This window comes from Octopus bimaculoides, chromosome 3 (assembly GCF_046866305.1).
Source record: "Octopus bimaculoides isolate indiv1 chromosome 3, ASM4686630v1, whole genome shotgun sequence".
NCBI classification, from domain to species: domain Eukaryota; kingdom Metazoa; phylum Mollusca; class Cephalopoda; order Octopoda; family Octopodidae; genus Octopus; species Octopus bimaculoides.
In genome coordinates, this window is record NC_142930.1 from 5,509,222 (window position 1) to 5,528,883 (window position 19,662).

General features: G+C 34.8%; 1 protein-coding gene across 10 annotated transcripts in view; it reads right to left on the minus strand.

Annotated features, from left to right (window-relative positions):
• LOC106867186 (E3 ubiquitin-protein ligase UBR5) overlaps positions 1-19,662 on the minus strand; it is a 91,919-nt gene that overhangs the window by 54,283 nt on the left and 17,974 nt on the right. For 4 of the 10 annotated variants that reach the window (XM_089348496.1, XM_089348494.1, XM_089348492.1 and 1 more), the window contains exons 2-11: positions 17,228-17,354; positions 16,347-16,420; positions 14,768-14,887; positions 13,574-13,742; positions 12,399-12,458; positions 11,272-11,365; positions 3,221-3,373; positions 2,241-2,461; positions 1,212-1,334; positions 51-319 (exon numbers count right to left, since the gene is read on the minus strand). In XM_089348496.1, the coding sequence (XP_089204622.1) occupies positions 51-319; positions 1,212-1,334; positions 2,241-2,461; positions 3,221-3,373; positions 11,272-11,365; positions 12,399-12,458; positions 13,574-13,742; positions 14,768-14,887; positions 16,347-16,420; positions 17,228-17,354 (1,410 nt within the window). The remainder of the gene's footprint in view (positions 1-50; positions 320-1,211; positions 1,335-2,240; positions 2,462-3,220; positions 3,374-11,271; positions 11,366-12,398; positions 12,459-13,573; positions 13,743-14,767; positions 14,888-16,346; positions 16,421-17,227; positions 17,355-19,662) is intronic. The other 6 variants (XM_089348495.1, XM_089348493.1, XM_089348491.1 and 3 more) reach the window with 2 other exon arrangements.

A 19,662-nucleotide genomic window follows, 5' to 3' on the forward strand; every position in this document is an offset into this window, starting at 1 on the left:
AGGTCGTACAATTTAAACATTCAATACAAGCAGAAAAATCAATCACTTACCACCAATATAATGCACCACTTTCTAATCGAGCACATGTGTAGAGAGAACAAGTATGCAGGGAAACTATTTTGTCTGTCTGAAATTCAGGGAATGTCTGAGCTGGATGTTCTAGTTTGGCAGCAACAATGTTAAGGCTGTCATCAACCCATGTAGCCACTTTACCAGACTCCAAGAATACTGAAGCTCTCACTGAACACGCTGAAAGACCAACTATTTTTTCACCTGTTAGTCCTAAAGCAGCAGCTTTTGGATGATGATTTGAAGTGTTCTGAAAGCAAACATGAAAAACGAGCATTATTAATACAGAGGCAGAAAATAGAAATTGTCACATTCACACAATTCATCGTTATCATCATCATCATCGTTTAACATCTGTTTTCCATGCTGGCATGGGTTGGACGGTTTGACTGAGGTCTGGAGAGCCAGCGGCTGCACCAGGCTCCAATCTGATCTGGCAAGGCTTCTACAGCTGGATGCCCTTCCTAATGCCAACCACTCCGAGAGTGTAGTGGGTGCTCTTTACATGCCACCAGCATGAGGGCCAGTCAGGCAGTACTGGCATCGATCACGTTCGGATAGTGCTTTTTATGTGCCACCAGCATGGGAGCCAGTCGGGGGGGTACTGGCATCAGTCACATTTAGATGATTATTTAACATCCATTTTCCATACTGGAATGGGTTGGATGGTTTGACCAGAGCTGAACCAGGTTCCAGTCTGATTCAGCCTGGTTCCTATAGCTAAATGCCCTTCCTAATGCCAACCACTTTACAGACTGTACTGAGTACTTTTTACATGGTTCCGGCACAAGCGTTTTTTACATGGCTCAGCACAGGTGCTTTTTAAGTGATGCCAACTTCTTTATTTCTTTAAAAGTTAATTACAAACTATTCAACAGTTCTCAGTGGTTTAAGATTTCAAGTAAAGAAACTGTATTTTTTTAATTCTAAATTATATTTACACAGATTTTAATGTAAATAAAAGCCTCGCTGAAATATCTTTAAACTTCACATTCAAAATTTTCTTTTTACCCTAAATTATTCAACTATAAAAACAACATGTTTATTACAAAGAATTTAGCACCACTGACTACAAATAGTTGAACTCTGATAACAACAACAACCTCAACAACAGTGATGGTACAGAATAATAAACAACTCACCTCTGAACTACGGTAAGGCTCTGGATCTGACCATTTCCAACCATAGAGGCAACCATTTGTGCTTACAGCTACAAGTTCAGAATGCATTGCAGCTATGTGAGAAAATTTGGGGAAACTACCATCCTGAAAAATAGATAAAATACAAATTATTAAAAAAGTATTCATTAAATCACTTATTACAAAACATGACAAAAGGGTTTCTACTGTGAACATAGTGATATTAGATGACAGAGCTGAGAGAGAGATTTGTTAACTGGAAGTCGGTGTTGGACTAAAAAAGAAAAACAGAAAACAGTGAATCAGATTCAACACAAAGAAAAACAAATGATGCTATTAGATTTGATTTGTTAACTCAGAAAACTGCTCATTTTGCATGTTTTTCCATGCTTGCAAGAGTTAGACAAATGTTACTGAGGCTCTTCCTGTCATTAAACCTTATCTATTTTCCAAGTAAGGATATCTTATTCCATGTAGCTTCAAAGGTGCAAAGTTAATAAATGATTTGGTTGGCAGATGAACTAACAATAACAGCAACACTGCCCATGCATTGAAACTTTGTGCAGAAGCAAACAAGACATTAACACACAAACACAGGCGTATATACACATATGATGGACTTCATTCAGTTTCTGACCACTAAAGTTATCCAAAAGGGTTTGGTCAGCCCAGGGCTATACCAGAAGACACTTGTCCAACAGAAAAGAACTACTTAACAACCAAACAGCTAAGCCTTCACTTAGAAATAAATACATATGATAGCAGTAGTGGTGGTAGTAGTTATAGAAAAAGTGATTAAGGGTAGAATATTTTATCTCCAGGTGATAATAAGATGGTTAACCTCCGCCACTCACCACTCCAAATTTTAAAAGTGGAATGAAAGAATGAAATAAAATACAGAAAGTGGCAGTGATTAAGAAAATTTTCTTAGATTTAACAAATCAATAAATAATGTAAAATATATCAAAGGAAAACAGAAATTTTGAATTTGTCACTTGTAGATGATATAAGATTAGGAAATAAATTCTTCACCTTCTCAGTCCAAAATTGCAAATCTTCTCCAAAAATTAAAGGACTTGGAGGAGGACTAGTAACAGCTTTTTTGTTTTCACCAATGACGGAGTCATTTTTACTATCAAGAGCTTTCATGCTTTCTTCTCGTAAAGAGCTCTCCATCAGTCGCCGTCGATCTCTAATACGAAATATGGACTCCCGATCTCGATCTCTATCAATATCACGTTCCCTTTCACCAGCTGCAAAGAAAACAACAATGCAATATTTAATAACAAAATGAATAAAGAAAGGAAAAAAATATATTGTCTTATTCAGACTATTTTTGATAAATCAGATTTACTGGGAACACATACAAAATATAATTAACAAGCAAATATTAAAAATACTAAAAGTAAGTATTTAATACATTACATAAAGTTACATAAAATTTCTAAAAATCTTTAAATTACATAGAGCTGATCTTTTTTTTTTTTATAAATAGTCTGTAGTTTGTTTTCTAGAACAACTTAATTTCTGTTTAATGTTTTATCTTATGGAATAAAAGATGAATTATATACTGTAAGTTATTAAATAACTGTTTAAAATGCCCCAAATTATGAAAGTTTAAGATTAGGACCTCAATTTTGCTCAGGAAGAATATTTGCTGTATTTCTGTTTTATATCCAAGTTTGTTTAAAGGAAAATAATATTAAGATAAAAATGTAAACTTTTAAGTGCAAATATAAAATAGTCTAATATTTTGAAAGAAGTGGATTAGGGCTTTAGTTTTTATATAATAAATTTATTATGTCTAATAAATATGTTGACAACTGTGATTAAAAACTTTAACTGGCCAGGATTAACAGAGTTATTGAATAGAAAAAGACTCCTTTAAAAAAATAAAGAAGCCAAAAGAAGAATACAAGGAAGGTATTCTTTAGAAATATTAATTCTGCAGAAAGCTGTCAATAGTTTCTTAAGATTTGAGAAACTAAGGAAAAAGTGCAAACCAAACTCACCAAGCCTGGATCGAGCACCTGACCCTCTGCTGCGCAAGGATGAGTAGCCAAACATGTCTTCATTGAACATGACATCAGCATCAATGACCACGCTTGGATGATCTGCACCTGCGTCTAGTAGTGAGATCAGATCATCTGAAACAGATGAACGCACTTGGAAGCAGACAAATGGAAATTTAATAATATTTAGAAATAGGGAGAAAAAAAAAATTAAATTGGACAAACACACATGCACACTCACATGTATACACACACATACACATATGCAACTGCACACACACACATACACACTCAAGCATATCCACAAAGCAACATAGGATGAAGGTCAACATTATGTATAAGTACTGAGATTTAAAGTGTTTATACATAATATTGAATTAGTGTTAAAGTTTTAATTCTTTGAAATATATTCAGAAGAAACTATTTAATTCTTGAGATTTGTAACTTTACACAGGTGGAAACAGGTATTTTGCAATACAAGATTAGGTGGATTTTTTTGTTGCAGAAAATAAAGTAATTTTTGGTGTTTTTCATTCAAGATGAAATTTAGGCTACATTAATCATTGACGTTGAAGAGTTTATCAAATAAAGGACAAATTATCAAAAATTTTAGATTTAAAAGTTGTCAATTTTATAGGGTTTATTTTAAATTTGTAATGACAAGTTTATAAGACTTAAATAGAAGTTTTAGTATTGCAAATAAATAATTTTGAATTTTGGATTAAAGGAATAATAATTACACGAATATCTGATTTATATTTTAGTACTGCAAATTACCATGTCAAAAGTTTCCATTTCAAAGACACTAAGGAATTTTGGTGAAAATTAGAGTGGGATTATTTTAGAGACTACAATGGCAATTTTCTCAAAGATTGGTAATAATATAGGGATATTTACAAAATTAGTCTCTCCCCTTTTTATTGAGATCACTTAAAACCAAAATTATCAATATATTTCAGGATATTTAGTATAATGAATTTGTACAATTGATTAAATTTTGTAAATATTCGTTGTAAATGATGCTGAAATTTAAACTATGATAATCTACAATAAAATTACTATCCTTGTCACAACATTCATGTGTTCAAGGGTTTCGCTATGAACAACCTCAACAATAGATTAAGTTAAAGGCACAATCAGAATCATTAACATAATTTATAAATCGAAATACAAAACAAAAAAGAAAAGAAACAAAAAAAAAAACATGTAATTTCAACAGGTCAGGTGAGTGGAAGTGAGTTTTATGAAGACATGGTCAAGAATTACAGAGAATAGCATAAGTTAGAGACAAAATCACAGAAAATACAAAGTTTAAACACTTTCAAAAAACATTTCTCAATCACAACAAAAAAAAAAAAAATCTTCAAAATATACAAATATATACACGTGTGTTTGTGTATAAATATACACATTTCTGGTTTTAGAATATGCACTCTTTCACCTTACAAGCAATAAGAGTCAATAATTACAAAGGTTGGTGGTATAAAGAATATCTAGAAAGAAATCATTCCCTCAAGAAAACCAGTCAGCAGGTGTTTGGCTAGTAGAAAAGTGATGACAACTTAGCCAACCACACATCATCATCATCTCTCTCACTCTTCTGCTATTCCTCATCTTCCATCATCATTGATAAATCTTCCACCTCTAATTCACCATTCATTGCACCCTACCTATCCAATCTTTACAGTTGTCACCTACTCTTCCCCACTCAACACTTGCTCATTGCTCATTATATTCACCCCTCACTCATTCCCATCTCTCTCCCCTACACTTGCAACCTCCACCCACCCACACTCCCAGTTCTCCTGTCCCCACACACTCTTACACACCTCATGCTTTGAGAGTCTACCCAGACACCTCATCATCACTATTTTTCTCTTCCCCACCCCAATCCACCATCTCTTCCAAAACTGCACAAGTGCTGGTGCCACAATAAAAGCACCCAGTACACTCTGTAAAGTGATTGGCATTAGGAAAAGCATCCAGCCATAGAAATCATACCACAGCAGGTATTACAGTACAAAAGTCCTTCAACTTGCTGGATCCTGTCAAAACATTCAACCTATGCAAACATAGAAAACAAAGACGGACATCAAATGATGGCAACAATGGTGATAATGGCGGGGTGTGTATGTGTGTGCACACACATGCCCGCAAGTGTGAGTGATCATCACTTAACCTCAGTTTTCCATGCTGGCATGGGTGGAACAATTTGACAAGAGCCAACAAGTCAGGAGACACAGAAAGCTCTTCTGTCTGCTTTTGCATGATTTCTACACCTGGACGCCCTTCCGAATGACAAATATTTTACAGAGGGTACAGGATGCTTTTTTTTTGCATAGAACTAACACTAATGAGGTCACCAACTAACGTACATGACAAGACGCTTCCCAGATGACAGTGACAGTGAATGTAGTATTGAGGGAGGTGGCATTATGCCAGGTGATGCAAGATGATTATTTACATTATTTACATTTGATGGATATTTGTCCTCATCTTGTTTGTTGTTAACACAACGTTTCGGTTGATATACCCTCCAGTCTTCATCAGGTGTCTTGGGGAAATTTCGAACCTGTGTTCTCATTCCTAAGGTATTTTTCGATTATTATTATTCAGGTCACTACCTAGAATTGAACTCGGAATCTTGGGGTTAGTAGCCCATGCTTTTAACCACTATGCCATATGCCCGTGGTATAGTGGTTAAGAGCGTGGGCTACTAACCCCAAGATTCCGAGTTTGGTTCTAGGCAGTGACCTGAATAATAATAATAATCAAAATAACATCAAAAAATACCTTAGGAATGGGAACCCAGGTTTGAAATTTTCCCCAAGACACCTGATGAAGGCTGGAGGGTATATCAGCTGAAATGTTGTGTTAACAACAAACAAGATGAGGATAAATATCCGTCAAATGTAAATAATTCCTCATCTCACAAATATAGAACTGTAAGATGATTATTGTTTTAACATCCACTTTTATATGCTGACATGGGTCGGAGGAAATTCAGTGAGGTAGATTTTTCTATGGCCAGACGTCCTTCTTGTCACATCTTTCCAATGAAGGTAATATTTCCCCCACCCATGACGGGACAGGTTTTCACAGAAGGTTAGAAACAAACTACACCACTTGCATGACAGCAATATCCATTAAGAACTATTGCACAATGTCAAGAAAAAGAGACCACACACACACAAAGTTCTTCAGTTTCTCTTTACCAAATCTACTCACAAAGCTTGGGGTGGGGGGCATGCACTGACTCAAGGTGCTGCAGGGTGGAATTAAACCCAAAACTAAGTGATTGGGATAAGTATACATAGTCAAAGAATGCATTTATATATGTGTGCAGATATGTACAATGCTTATGCAGATGTGTGCACTCACAAGCATACACGTACTTACACATAAACCCAAGCACACAAACATATACACCCATTCATATAAGTACATATATTTTCACATCAGTTGCCACCATTGGATATTGACCAAACATAACTTCCATCAACCCTATCAGGCCTACTATTTACTTCAAGTATGCCAGTTATTGATGTCTACTCAAATTATTGATTTATATATTTGACAGAAATGAAGATTATCTGGCATAGATAGACATATATAAAAGAATCTTTTTTATATATATATATATATATATGTGTGTTTTTATATCATTAATAAATTCGTAGAACTCATCAATAATATATTCAGGAAATCAATATTTATTTAATACTTTGAAAGATATACATCCAACATAACATGGTAACATAATAAATTTAAAAGTTTAAAACAAATATACGGAATATAAATATGAATACATATAAAAATCTAAAAATAGATATATATATGTTTAAATATATATGCGTATAAAAATTTATGTATAAATAAGCATGAATATTATAAATTCTAAAATATAAAATATAAAGAAACCTAAAGTTTAAAGAATAAAATATCTTACGATCGTTTCACGGATACTACTACAGTCTGTACAATCGTAAGATATTTTATTCTTTAAACTTTAGGTTTCTTTATATTTTATATTTTAGAATTTATAATATTCATGCTTATTTATACATAAATTTTTATACGCATATATATTTAAACATATATATATCTATTTTTAGATTTTTATATGTATTCATATTTATATTCCATATATTTATGTTTTAAACTTTTAAATTTATTATGTTACCATGTTATGTTGGATGTATATCTTTCAAAATATTAAATAAATATTGATTTCCTGAATATATTATTGATGAGTTCTACGAATTTATTAATGATATAAAAACACATATATACACATTTATTTGCTCAAGATAATTGAGCACTCAACATAAGTTCAGTTATATATTCTTCCAGAATATTACTTATAAAAGTTATATATATATATATATATATATATATATATATATATATATATATATATATACACACACACACACACACAAACACACACACACACACACACACACACACACACACACACACACACATTAAGTGAAAATTTGCTACAGGGCTAGTTGACAGCAGGTGAGATCAGAGGAAGAGCTCCCATCAAATGAGTCTTTTGGCCCATTGGTTTCCGACACTCAAAGGGAGCCTGGCCCACAAAAATAGTGACTCCTAGGTGTCCTCCTGCTGTTATTTAAATTCCACCTTTAGTAGGGGTTGAACTCAATCCTTGGGTGTATGTACTGCTCAGCGACACAGAGCACTGCTTGAACTTGCACACTTTCAAACTTGGTATCTTTCCTCCCATGTTTAGTGGCTTGCTGTATTCCTTTTCAGTTCCAGACATGCATGCATATATATAGCTATAGTGTTTGATACAGACAGACTCCTATACACCATATACAATGGACTTCCTGGACTACCACACAGTATCATTCAATTAAATTCCTCTCTCAAGGTCCTAGTTGACCAAAGGCTGTAGAATATGCTGTTTGAACTCTCATGCACAGAGATTAAATCTAAATTGTAGTTGCAAATGGAATTTCTTAACCACATAGTGACATATACCCATGTATGTATATAAACATACACACAAACACACAGAGGTTGGCATACATATATGTATAGTTACAAATCTAAACTTAATTTTTCTGCAGTGCTCTTCTCAATAATGCAGAGTATTGAGTCTAATTGCAACACCATCATCGTTTAAACGTCTGTTTTCCATGCTGGTATGGGTTGGACAGTTTGACTGAGGACTTGAGAGCCAGCAGCTGCATCAGGCTCCAATATGATATGGCAGTGTTTCTACAGCTGGATACCCTTCCTAACGCCAATCACTCCAAGAGTCTAGTGGGTGCTTTTTATGTGCCACCAGCACAGGAGCCAGTTAGGAGGTACTGGTATCAGCCACGTTCAGACAGTGCTTTTCCCATGCCACCGGCACGGGGAAACAGTCAGGGGGCACTGGCATTGATCGTGTTTGGATAGTGCTTTTTACATGCCACCGATATGGGAGCCAGTCAGGGGGCACTGGCGTCAGCCACATTCAGATGGTGCTTTTTATGTGCCACCAGCATGGGAACCAGTCAGGGGGCACTGGCATTTCAATATTCATCAACAAATAAAATATAAATGAATACTAAAGGATGATAAAGACAATCCATTTATAGACAAACTGATTTACCATTAATGCAAAGACATGGGTTCAAACACTCAATCCCAACATGAATAATCTTAAATACCAATTTCCTTCAACTGACTTAGTTCCAAGTTATACTTGATAATGGAATTGGTCTATGAAGTGAAGTTAGGCTCAAGAAATGATTCCAGATTCTTTACCATTGACCATTTCTTAATCCAGGCTCACTCTAAGCAATATTAGTTGAACTGGTCGCCTCACCTTGGATTGTTGCTTTCACCGTTTCGGCTGTGTACTCTGCAGTCTTCTTCAGGTGTCTTGTGATTCACCTTAGTGACACCACTCCAAATAGTACAGAATATCAAATTTTTCATCTCAGAAATACAGAATTGTATGCTTCTAAGCAACCCTAATTACATTTTATATCTTCCTTAGGAAGTTCTGACTCAAAAGTTGACATCCAACTCGTACAACTGAGAAATTTTGTTGCTGATATACTCCAATAACATGTTACATACATTAAAATCACAATAATAATAACAATCCTTTCTACTTGAAGCACATGGCCTCAAATTTGGGGGAAGGGACTAAGTCGATTACATTGACCCCAATGTGTAACTGGTACTTATTTATACACCCTGAAAGGATGAAAGGCAAATTCGACCTCGGCGGAATTTGAACTCAGAATATAAAGATGGGTGAAATACTGTGAAGCATTTCAGCCAGCATGCTAATGATTCTGGCGCCTTAATCACAATAATAATAATAATAATACCCTTTCACCACATCTCAATACAATAATGTAGTTTTGTTGTTATAGGTAATAACGAGTATGGCATAAATTACTATTTGTCTATGCAGTTATGCTATATCGTGGCACTCCATCGGTTACAACGACGCGGTTTCCAGTTGATCCGATCAACAGAACAGCCTGCTTATGAAATTAACATGCAAGTGGCTGAGCACTCCACAGACATATGTACCCTTAACGTAGTTCTCGGGGAGATTCTGCGTGACAAGGCTGGCCCTTTGAAATACAGGTATAACAGAAACAGGAAGAAAGAGTGAGAGAAAGTTGTGGTGGAAGAATACAGCAGGTGAAAGAGTACAGCAGGTAATATTTATTTGTAATAACAATGATTACAAATAAAAGCATTAACACCTTTTTAAGTGGTATATTGAATTTCACTTGAGGACAGGGGTTGATTTCTCTAACAGAGATTGACAAAAAGATCAAATTCTAGGAGAGTAGAGCACAGCAGTGAGTCATCTCATTGTTTTTATTATTCCTTGATATAGCTTCAATATATAAATGAATAATGAAAAACAATCTGATATCTTCAGACTAAGCATATTACCATGGGCATATGGCATAGTGGTTAAGAGTGCAGGCTACTAACCCCAGGATTCCGAGTTCGATTCCAGGCAGTGACCTGAATAATAATAATATCAAAAAATACCTTAGGAATGAGAACCCAGGTTTGAAATTTCCCCAAGACACCTAATGAAGGCTGGAGGGTATATCAGCCGAAACGTGTTAACAACAAACAAGATGAGGACAAATATCCATCAAATGTAAATAATGAACATAATTCCTCATCTCTTAAATATAGAACTGAAGTATATAACCAATTTGTTATCTCTAACCTCTGATATTAATATTCATCATCATTTAACGTCCGTTTTCCATGCTGGCATGGGTTGGACGGTTTGACCGAGGTCTGGAGAGCCAGCGGCTGCACCAGGCTCTAATCTGATTTGGCAAGGTTTCTACAGATGGATGCCCTTCCTAACGCCAACCACTCCGAGAGTGTAGAGAGTGCTTATGTGCCACCGTTGAAAGTAAATAGAGTTTAATATCACAAGAGAATGTTGAAAACTATTCAATATTGTTCTATGCACATGTTAAAAATTCTGACACAATGACCAAGTTTGACACAAGACACCTGCAGAAGACTGTAGCATACAACAGCAGAATCATAGTGAGAGCAACAATCAAGATGGGAAAAACCAGTCGGACTAATATAAAGTGTATATAGTATTAGATATTGTTCTTGAATGTCTACTTCAGGAACATATCTTCATATCACAATTTAAATATTATTAGACTTTCAGTCATCTTGCTATAACAGAACAAAAACAAACAAAAAAACAAAATACACACACACACACACGAAGGTTAAGATGCCTGAGGTTAAGTTGATAGTGTCTGCAGTTGAAACTTTACTACTTCAAGCACTGTAATGGTGCCTTGGAGTAAAGATGGCAAACACCTTTCAACTCATCCTCCTTCACAACATAAATGGTTGATAACAAAAACAATACATTCAATAAATGTAACAATTTGCAAAAGTCCAAATTTGTGAAAATTCTACCAATTTATGTTAAGAAAAAAACTGCATGTAAAACACTTGAAAATTATTACTTAAAAAATAATAACATTAACGAGAGGCTGTACATTTACCTGGCATGTAAGAATCCTGACTATCTTCTTCATTCTCTTCTCCCTCGTCATCTCGGCTTAACAAATTATTCACAGCTAGATTAACATCCAAATTCTGTTCATTCAATAGAGAAATAAAATGTGCCTAAGATGAATTATTTCATTTATAACTGAGGGGATATCTACACTCATGAATTGACAAATACAACAATCCACCCTATTATATTAGTTTAATTAGTTCTTATCAGGATTTTATGTAATAACTTGGGAGGGAGAGGGTGTCTGTGTCTTTTCTAATTGAAATGAGTCAAGAAACAGGATTCTGCAGATTTACAAGTGCTACAGACTGAAGCTAGATGGAACTTTATGTATCATTTTAAAATTCTTCAGATAATTGAATGATGTTGAAATTTTGAATTCATTATAGAATTTAATAAACATTTATTAATATATATTATTGTTGTAGTGATATTAAATTCTTAAGTACAATCATTAAATTATAATAAAAAAAAACTTGAATCATTTAAAAAAAAAAACCAACTTGAATCATTTTTTAAAAAAACTATCCTTTGTGGAGAAAGTAACCAAAAGAAGCTACAAGAAACAATTTGGTAATCAAGAATCACAAATTTAAAAGAAATTTTAAATCAAAATTCTACTAATTTCTTAAGGAGCTAAAATTCTTCAATGATTTAACTTGTGCATATGTGCAATGAGATGATACATCATCATGCAGGAGTAAAGAGATAAAAAATAGTTGCTTCCCAACCACATGGTTCCGGGTTCAGTCCCACTGCGTGGCACATTGGGCAGGTCTCTTTTGCTATAGCCTCGGACTGACCAAAGCCTTGTGAGTCAATTTCGTAGACAGAAACTGAAAGAAGCCTGTTGTGTGTGTGTGTGTGTGTGTGTCCCACTACTGCTTGACAACTGGTGTTGGTGTGTTTACATCCCCTGTAACGCATAAAAAGCTCTCCAACTGGCCACTTCCTGTCAAACCGTCCAACTTATGCCAGCATGGTAAACATACTTTAAATGATGATGAAACTGCCAGTATTATTCCACCTCTTCTTTTCTTAAACACACTCTTCATTTAAAGATTAAGTGACATTTAGGCAAATGGAGAAGAAAAGTAGGCCAATACTTACGGTTCTCTGTAGTTCACGAATTATCAGGTTGCGTGATTTTCCTTGCAATACAACTTGACACTGCAGAGAAATGGAGAACAAGGTTTAGACAAACTTTTCAATTCTAGGGGAAGTTTGCTTCTAGGATTGTAGTTGATGAAAAGGAAAATACATTTAGAAAGATGGCTAAAACTTTAATTTATAAAAGAAACATATTTATAGATTTTGTAATTACATAAAGTGATTGCCAGTATAATTATTTCTGATGAATTCTCAAAAATAAATTGGTTCCAAGAGACCAAAAAAAAAAAAAAAACCAATTGAAAGTGTTAATTCTATTATGGAAACCACACCAAAACAGACCTGCCCTAGTATTGGCATCATGTAAAAAGTACCCAGCCCACTCTGTTAAGTGAGTGGCGTTAGGAAGGGCATCTAACCATAAAAATCATGCCAAAACGAACAGTGAAGCTTGGTGCAGTGTTCTATCTTGCCAGCTCCTGTCAAACCATCCAACCCATACCAGCATGGAAAACCAGCGTTAAGTGATGATAATGCTGATGTTAGCATCATCTATCTGAATTTTAAAATATGGCAATATTTACACTCAATATTTTGAGCCGATATCCAAAACACTGCTCCTGCTGGTAACAAATAGTTCCCCATGTAGAGGTACAGCCATGTTGTGTGGTAATAAGTTTGCTTCCTAGCCACATGGTTCCAGGTTCAGCCCCACTGCGTGGGACCTTGGACAAGTGCCTTCTTTTATAGCTTCAGGTTGACCAAAGCCTCGTGAGTGGATTTGATAGACATAAAAAGTTGCCAGCTGAATATAGACATGCATGCACGGGGTGTGTGTGTGTGCGCGTGCGTACATGCGTGCAGGAGTGTATAGACATTGAAGTCTCCTTGTCTTAACATTGCACAATAGTTGTAAAGGAGTGTCACTGTTATACAAGCAGTGTCATTTGTTTTTAATATTTCGCAAAATCATGTCTGGCCATGGGGAAATATTACCTTACTTAGAAACAGGTGAGGGTTGGTGACAGGAAAGGTGTCCAACCACAGAAAATGTGCCTCAGTAAACATTGTCCGACGCGTGCAAGCATGGAAGAGTGGACATTAAAACAATGACGATGATGGTAGAGATGCATAAGAAATATCAAAACCCACAGGAAGGACTAGAGAATTCTTACCTGATTTATGAGTTCTTCAGGAACAACAGAAGCTGGTACTAAGGGTCGAGCTCCAACAATAACCCCTGAACGTCGACCTCTGTTCACAACTGCTCTGGCCATTCTGTTATAACCCTGTTGGTTATTATTACTACGGGAGGCAGAATTTGAGGAGCCAGAGCCCCATCGCCTACAATTCACAACAATAAACAAATATTACATGAAAAAACAATAAATAAAATATCAATTTTGATGCTCTTAAAATCAAAATACAATCAGGCTCTGTGTATTTGTGTTTAATTATTTGAAACCCTATGCGTCGTGACATCCAAATAGCTCATTAGCTATGTAGGTCACCATCAATTAAGCTATGTAGGTCACCATCAATTAAGCTTGATCTTATATCCATACATATGCACAGACCTGGTCAAGGTTTATTAAAGAGAAAATAATTAGGAATTAGCGAAACAAAACCTTTAAATACCAAACCCCATAAGTTGGTCCTTGGTCTTATAGTTTTAACCCTTTACTTACCATATTTCTGTTAAAATCCACAAACTTTATTTTAATAAATTTCAAAGAAAATGAAAAACTTAGTAAAATAACTTTCCCGTTATTAAGCTGGTGTTTGGAATATAAAATTTACATTAAATTTTGATGAACAGTTTTAAATGAGATCACTTTAAAACCAAGTTTGTATCACAGAATCAAAGCACATTGGGTAGATTGGAACCAAAAGGGTTTTAAGGTGATCTAAATCAAAACTTCCTTTTAAAATTTTGTGCTAACTTATGTTTCAAGCATCAGCTTCCTAAGGACACAGTTATTTTACTACATTCTTCATTATTTTTTTTTATCTCTTTAGCATTAAGATTTCTTTGCCAATATTAATGCTTACTTATTCACATTCTTTTGTATTATTCATGCATTATCTTGTAGCTTCGAGCTTTTGAAATGTGATTGCTTATTTTTAGAATGACATTGTAAGGTAAGTGTGAGAGGCTTGATCTGGCCAGTCTGAACATAAAACAGAATATTTAGGCCAGATTTGATCAGTTTAAATGCTAACGGGTTAACGCTATTAACAGAAAAACAATGAATTTCAACAAATATTTTAATTAAAAAATCAACTAAATACACAAATAATTGTAGATGCCCTTTAAGGAGTCAAGTAACAGTTGTTAATGAAATATCAGATATAATAAACTTAATTACCCAGATGGCTGTGGCGCTGAAGATCCAAAAGCATCAGATACCAACACAAGAGGGCTCTCAACCACAAACGTATTGCTCCTTGCTGCTGTGCGTTCTGTCTTTTCACTTTTGTCAGGTTTCCTTTAAAAGAAAGGTTTTTTTTTTTTAATTATGGAAAAGCAAAGAAAACATTTTAAAATGAACAACTTTCCATAACCACAAATAACTTTACAATTTGAAATTACCATTTAGTAATCAATTTTATAAAACCCTACCATATATACTTGGCTTTAAAGCATCTGTTGAGTACAAAATTTATGCTTTTTTTTCCTAAATATGTTGCTCTTTAAAGATCATTTTAGCCTAATTATGTATATACATGCACCAAGGCCCTACTTAGGTTTACTGTAATGTGATAACTTGTTGGAATTTAAAGTGATAGTATGTTGTCAACTTAATGTGACAGTCCCATGAAAGGGAAGAATGCTACTGTTATTTAGCCCTAGGAAACACCGTTTCCTGTTGGACCTGACACATTTTCTGTGTCCTTATGTTTTCACAGAAAATGTGTCAGGTCCAACAGGAAACGGTGTTTCCTAGGGCTAAATAACAGTAGCATTCTTCCCTTTTTATGATACTGTCACATTAAGTTGACAACATACCATCACTTTACTGTGCTGCTACTGCATAAATCTCTGAGAGATTTAGAAATATATTAGTTCTACTGTTGGATTTTAACGACACGTTACTAATGAGTTCTGAGTTCTTAATTATCAGATTTCTTTCTTGATGTTTATACATCAACTCTTTCTGTGTGTGTATTCACATGTATATATGTGAGCATACATATACATACATGTGTATATTCACATGTATATATGTGAGCATACATATACATACATGTGTATATTCACATGTATATATGTGAGCATACATATACATACATATGTATATATTTTTATATATGACGTTGACCACTAACGTGGACATTTAATGTGCTAGAAATAGATCACATCTTGTGTCTAAACTTTGTATGGGGTTCTGATGATTATGGTTCCATTACAAATCAGGCTGATGAGAAATAGACAGTCGGTAAGATTGTTAAAATTCGAAACCGGTCCCTGTTTAATAATGTCCCTTTTCGGTTTTTTTTAAATGTCTTGCCCGCTTACGTTTTGGTATCACGCTATATTTCATGTTGAGAACAATTTAGATCTTTTTAGACACAAGATGCGATCTATTTCTAGCACATTAAATGTCCACGTTAGTGGTCAACGTCATATATAAAAATGTACTTTAATCCCCTGAGATTGCAGATACTGTTTCTGAATCTCTTTGATTCTTTAAATGGGCTAGCTTCCTGGTAATTAATCGATATTAATCAATATATGATTTTTTGCCATTTTTTTAATAATACATGTGTATATAGATAGGGATAGGGAGGACTATTACCCAGTGGTTTATGAAATAAAAGGTTAGAAAATTATTAACATGCTCTCTTTTTTTTTTTTTTGACTGTTAAATTCAAACAGCTGGACACCATTCTAAATAACAGAAACAACGTAGCAGGAGTGGAGGGTTATTATTTTGAAATACTTACGTTTTATTATCATTCTTATTTAAATCCAATCTCTCATTAAGAACATTGAAATGTACTCGGCAAACTCGACTGTCCTGTGGAAGTATATCACACAACAAATATTAATGTCAGTTTTATCACAATGGAAACAACAGAACATTTCAATATGAATAATGAATCAGCAATCTTTGTTTTATGGAATTAAAAGAATTTAATTTTGTCCGAAACACATTTCGAAAAGTTTAGACAAGAGACAAATGTAAGAGCCTGCTCAGCCAAAAAAGTCTACGTTTCTAAGGATTACACTTAATTTGATAGTCTTTGGTTTCTGTAGCGTTTGAAACTAGGTACCAGATCTTGAGACATTTTCAACTGCAACAGATTGGTGCTAAGAGTTAGGCAAAGATTCAACTCGCAAACTTTTTCTTTTAATAGAGTTGGTCAGAAATATAAGTCTGCTATAAGTATTATTGCTGCATAAGTAAAACCATTACAGTAAAAATGTTATATATAAAGGTATATAGATTAGAAAATGACTATTTTTAAATCTCACAACGAGAGATATTCAGCAACAGTACTTTGGAGTAAAGATTGTTTGCCAACATAACATGGCAGTCCTGGTTTAGGACGAATGTTGCTGTAATTTAGATTCCCTTGTTCAAAAATATAAGGACACAGATCATGTTGTATAGCCAGCTGGAGATGATGTCTCCTGGGGCTAAATTACAGCAACATTCGTCCTAAACCAAGACTGCCATGTTATGTTGGCAAATAATCTTTACTCCAGGTATATAGATGTTATATAAATATACAAGATTACAGTTTGTTATATATAAAGGTATACAGATGTTATATATGCCACAAGTGTACAAACAGGAGTGTATATTAGTGTTGCCACTTACTTCCAGTAAAAGAGCTACATAATTGGGTCCCAAAACACACTGTGTTATAACTAAGTTTCGTAGAGATGACAGAGCAGGAGGACTTGTGAAGCCATATCGACTAATCTTTTCAGCAACTTCTTTTAATCTGGAATAAAAAAAATTTAATTTAATAAACATTGAAGATGAGTCAATTTTAGAATTAAAAACAAATTTGGTATATGGATTAAGTTTGGTATACTAATTATGAAAACGAAATTCATTTTCCTATAAATCCATAATTAAAAAGTTATTAGCCTTTAAAATTTGCAAAATTTGGGTATTTTAGCCAATCAAAAGCAAGTATTTTAGACATCACCATGGCAAAGAAGTGTGTTTCTATAATAACCAAAGCAAAGAAGCACCACGTGTTCCATTGCCGATTGTGAAGAACTCTGTTTCCATAGTAACCAAAGATGCTGCACATGCACACAAGGAGTGTAACCACCACTTGTTCAATAATTGTCTGCTTTCATAAGAGATGCAACTCACACTCAACAAATTGAAAGTACCTGGGCATGGCTGACTCTCATCTTTGTGAATTTATGTGGAGAAGGAGATACGAGAAAGAGAATTTATTTTATAAAATCCTAGAGTGTATTTGCAAACTTTCATTCTTGAATTTTTTTTAACTAATAAAATGTCTGTTTTAAACAATGTTGGCTTATTTGTAGATTTTAATTATTTAATTTGCTCATAAATGTTTTAATATTAACTTTGCTCATGTTATATTTTAATGTATTGACTTATTTCTAGCAACTCCTGTTGGTTTGTTTGTTCACAGCTTTTAAATATTTAATTTGCTCGTGTGGCTAGTTTAATGTTTTGACATGCTGATGCCCTCCACCCTCGCCCAGATGATGGAAGAGGCAGCGAACGAGTTTTCTGATTGGCTGAAAATTATCAAAATTATCAAACTTTGAACACCTGTAACATTTTTTGCAAAATTTTTATGGAATAAATGAATAACAAATTCGGATTCAGCATTAAAAATTACATCTATATGATACATTAAAAAAATTTCTTAAAGATAATCGTAAACAGTGACGAAAACCACAAAGATTCCAAAATTTGCTTCCCAACCACATGGCTCCAGGTTCACTCCTATTGCATGGCATCTCGGGCAAGTGTCTTCTACTACAGCCTTGGGCCAACCAAAGCCTTGGGAAAAGAAGCCTGTCATGTGTGTATGGAGGGGGTTCCTACCACCACTTGATAACTGGTGTTGGTATGTGTATGTCCTTCTAACTGAACAGTTCAGCAAGAGACAAGCAGAATAAGTATCAGGCTCAGAAAAAAATACTGGGGTTGATTAATTCGACTAAAGATCTTCAAGGTGATGCCCCAGCATGGCCACAGGCTAATGACTGAAACCAGTAAAAGCTAATTATTGCTATAGGTTTCTTCCAATTCATCATCTGTCGTAATTGATTTTTTACATATTAGCCATTTACTTCCTGTGAGCTTCTTTAAAGCAATGTTGAATCATACTCCTGATATGTCATTGGGAAGTACGTTCAAATGGGATAGGCTGGCCTCTTGGCAATATTTATCCTACTTCTACTGAGAACATATAATCAACCATGCTTTCTATACTAGACTCAAGTTTCATAAACTACAAAATATGAACGTCCACACTGCCACACTTGAAACGTACCTGTTAGAACTCTTTATCTCGATTTGAATGTCCGTGATGATCTTTAGAAATGGCCAACCTTATTTCTGCAAATGTGCTCAGCACTGACGCTGATCGTAGTTTAATAAATAAGCATAGGCGCGACGTAAATGCAGTAAAAATAGTGGTAGTCAGTGAAGCCCCATAGTGGCCCTTCTGAAATTGAGCCTCCTTACAATACTTCCTGGGAGTTCATGGTATGAAATTCATTGACATTGCTCCAGTTTGGGCACCAATGCCATGTAATTAGTTTAAAATGCAGTAAAAATAGGGGGGGGTCAGTGGGGCCCCAATTAGGCAGCCCTTAAAGAAATAGACCCTCCTCCATTTAGAACATTGCCTGGGATTAGGGGAGTTGTTGGTTTGAGTTTCATTGTCAACGAACATAAAAACATAAAGAACAGAGAAACATTAAATTTATAATAGGCTGACATTTTGAGTCCCCCCCCCCTTCAATTACTCAACTGTTTTTTGGTGTTTTCTCGTGATTTTAACTTTAATTTTTGTTTAGTCACACTTTCATAACTAAAATGAGGCTTGATCAGTTTGCTCTGATTATCCTAAGGAGTCACGCAAACGGTCGGTGGTACGTAAAAGCACTCACTACACTCTCAGACTGGTTGGTGTTAGGAAGGGCATCCAGCCGTAGAAAACCAAGACTGGAGTCTGGTGCAGCCTTCCAGCGTGCCAGCCCAGTCAAACCGTCCAAACCCATGGATAACGGACACTAAATGATGATGAT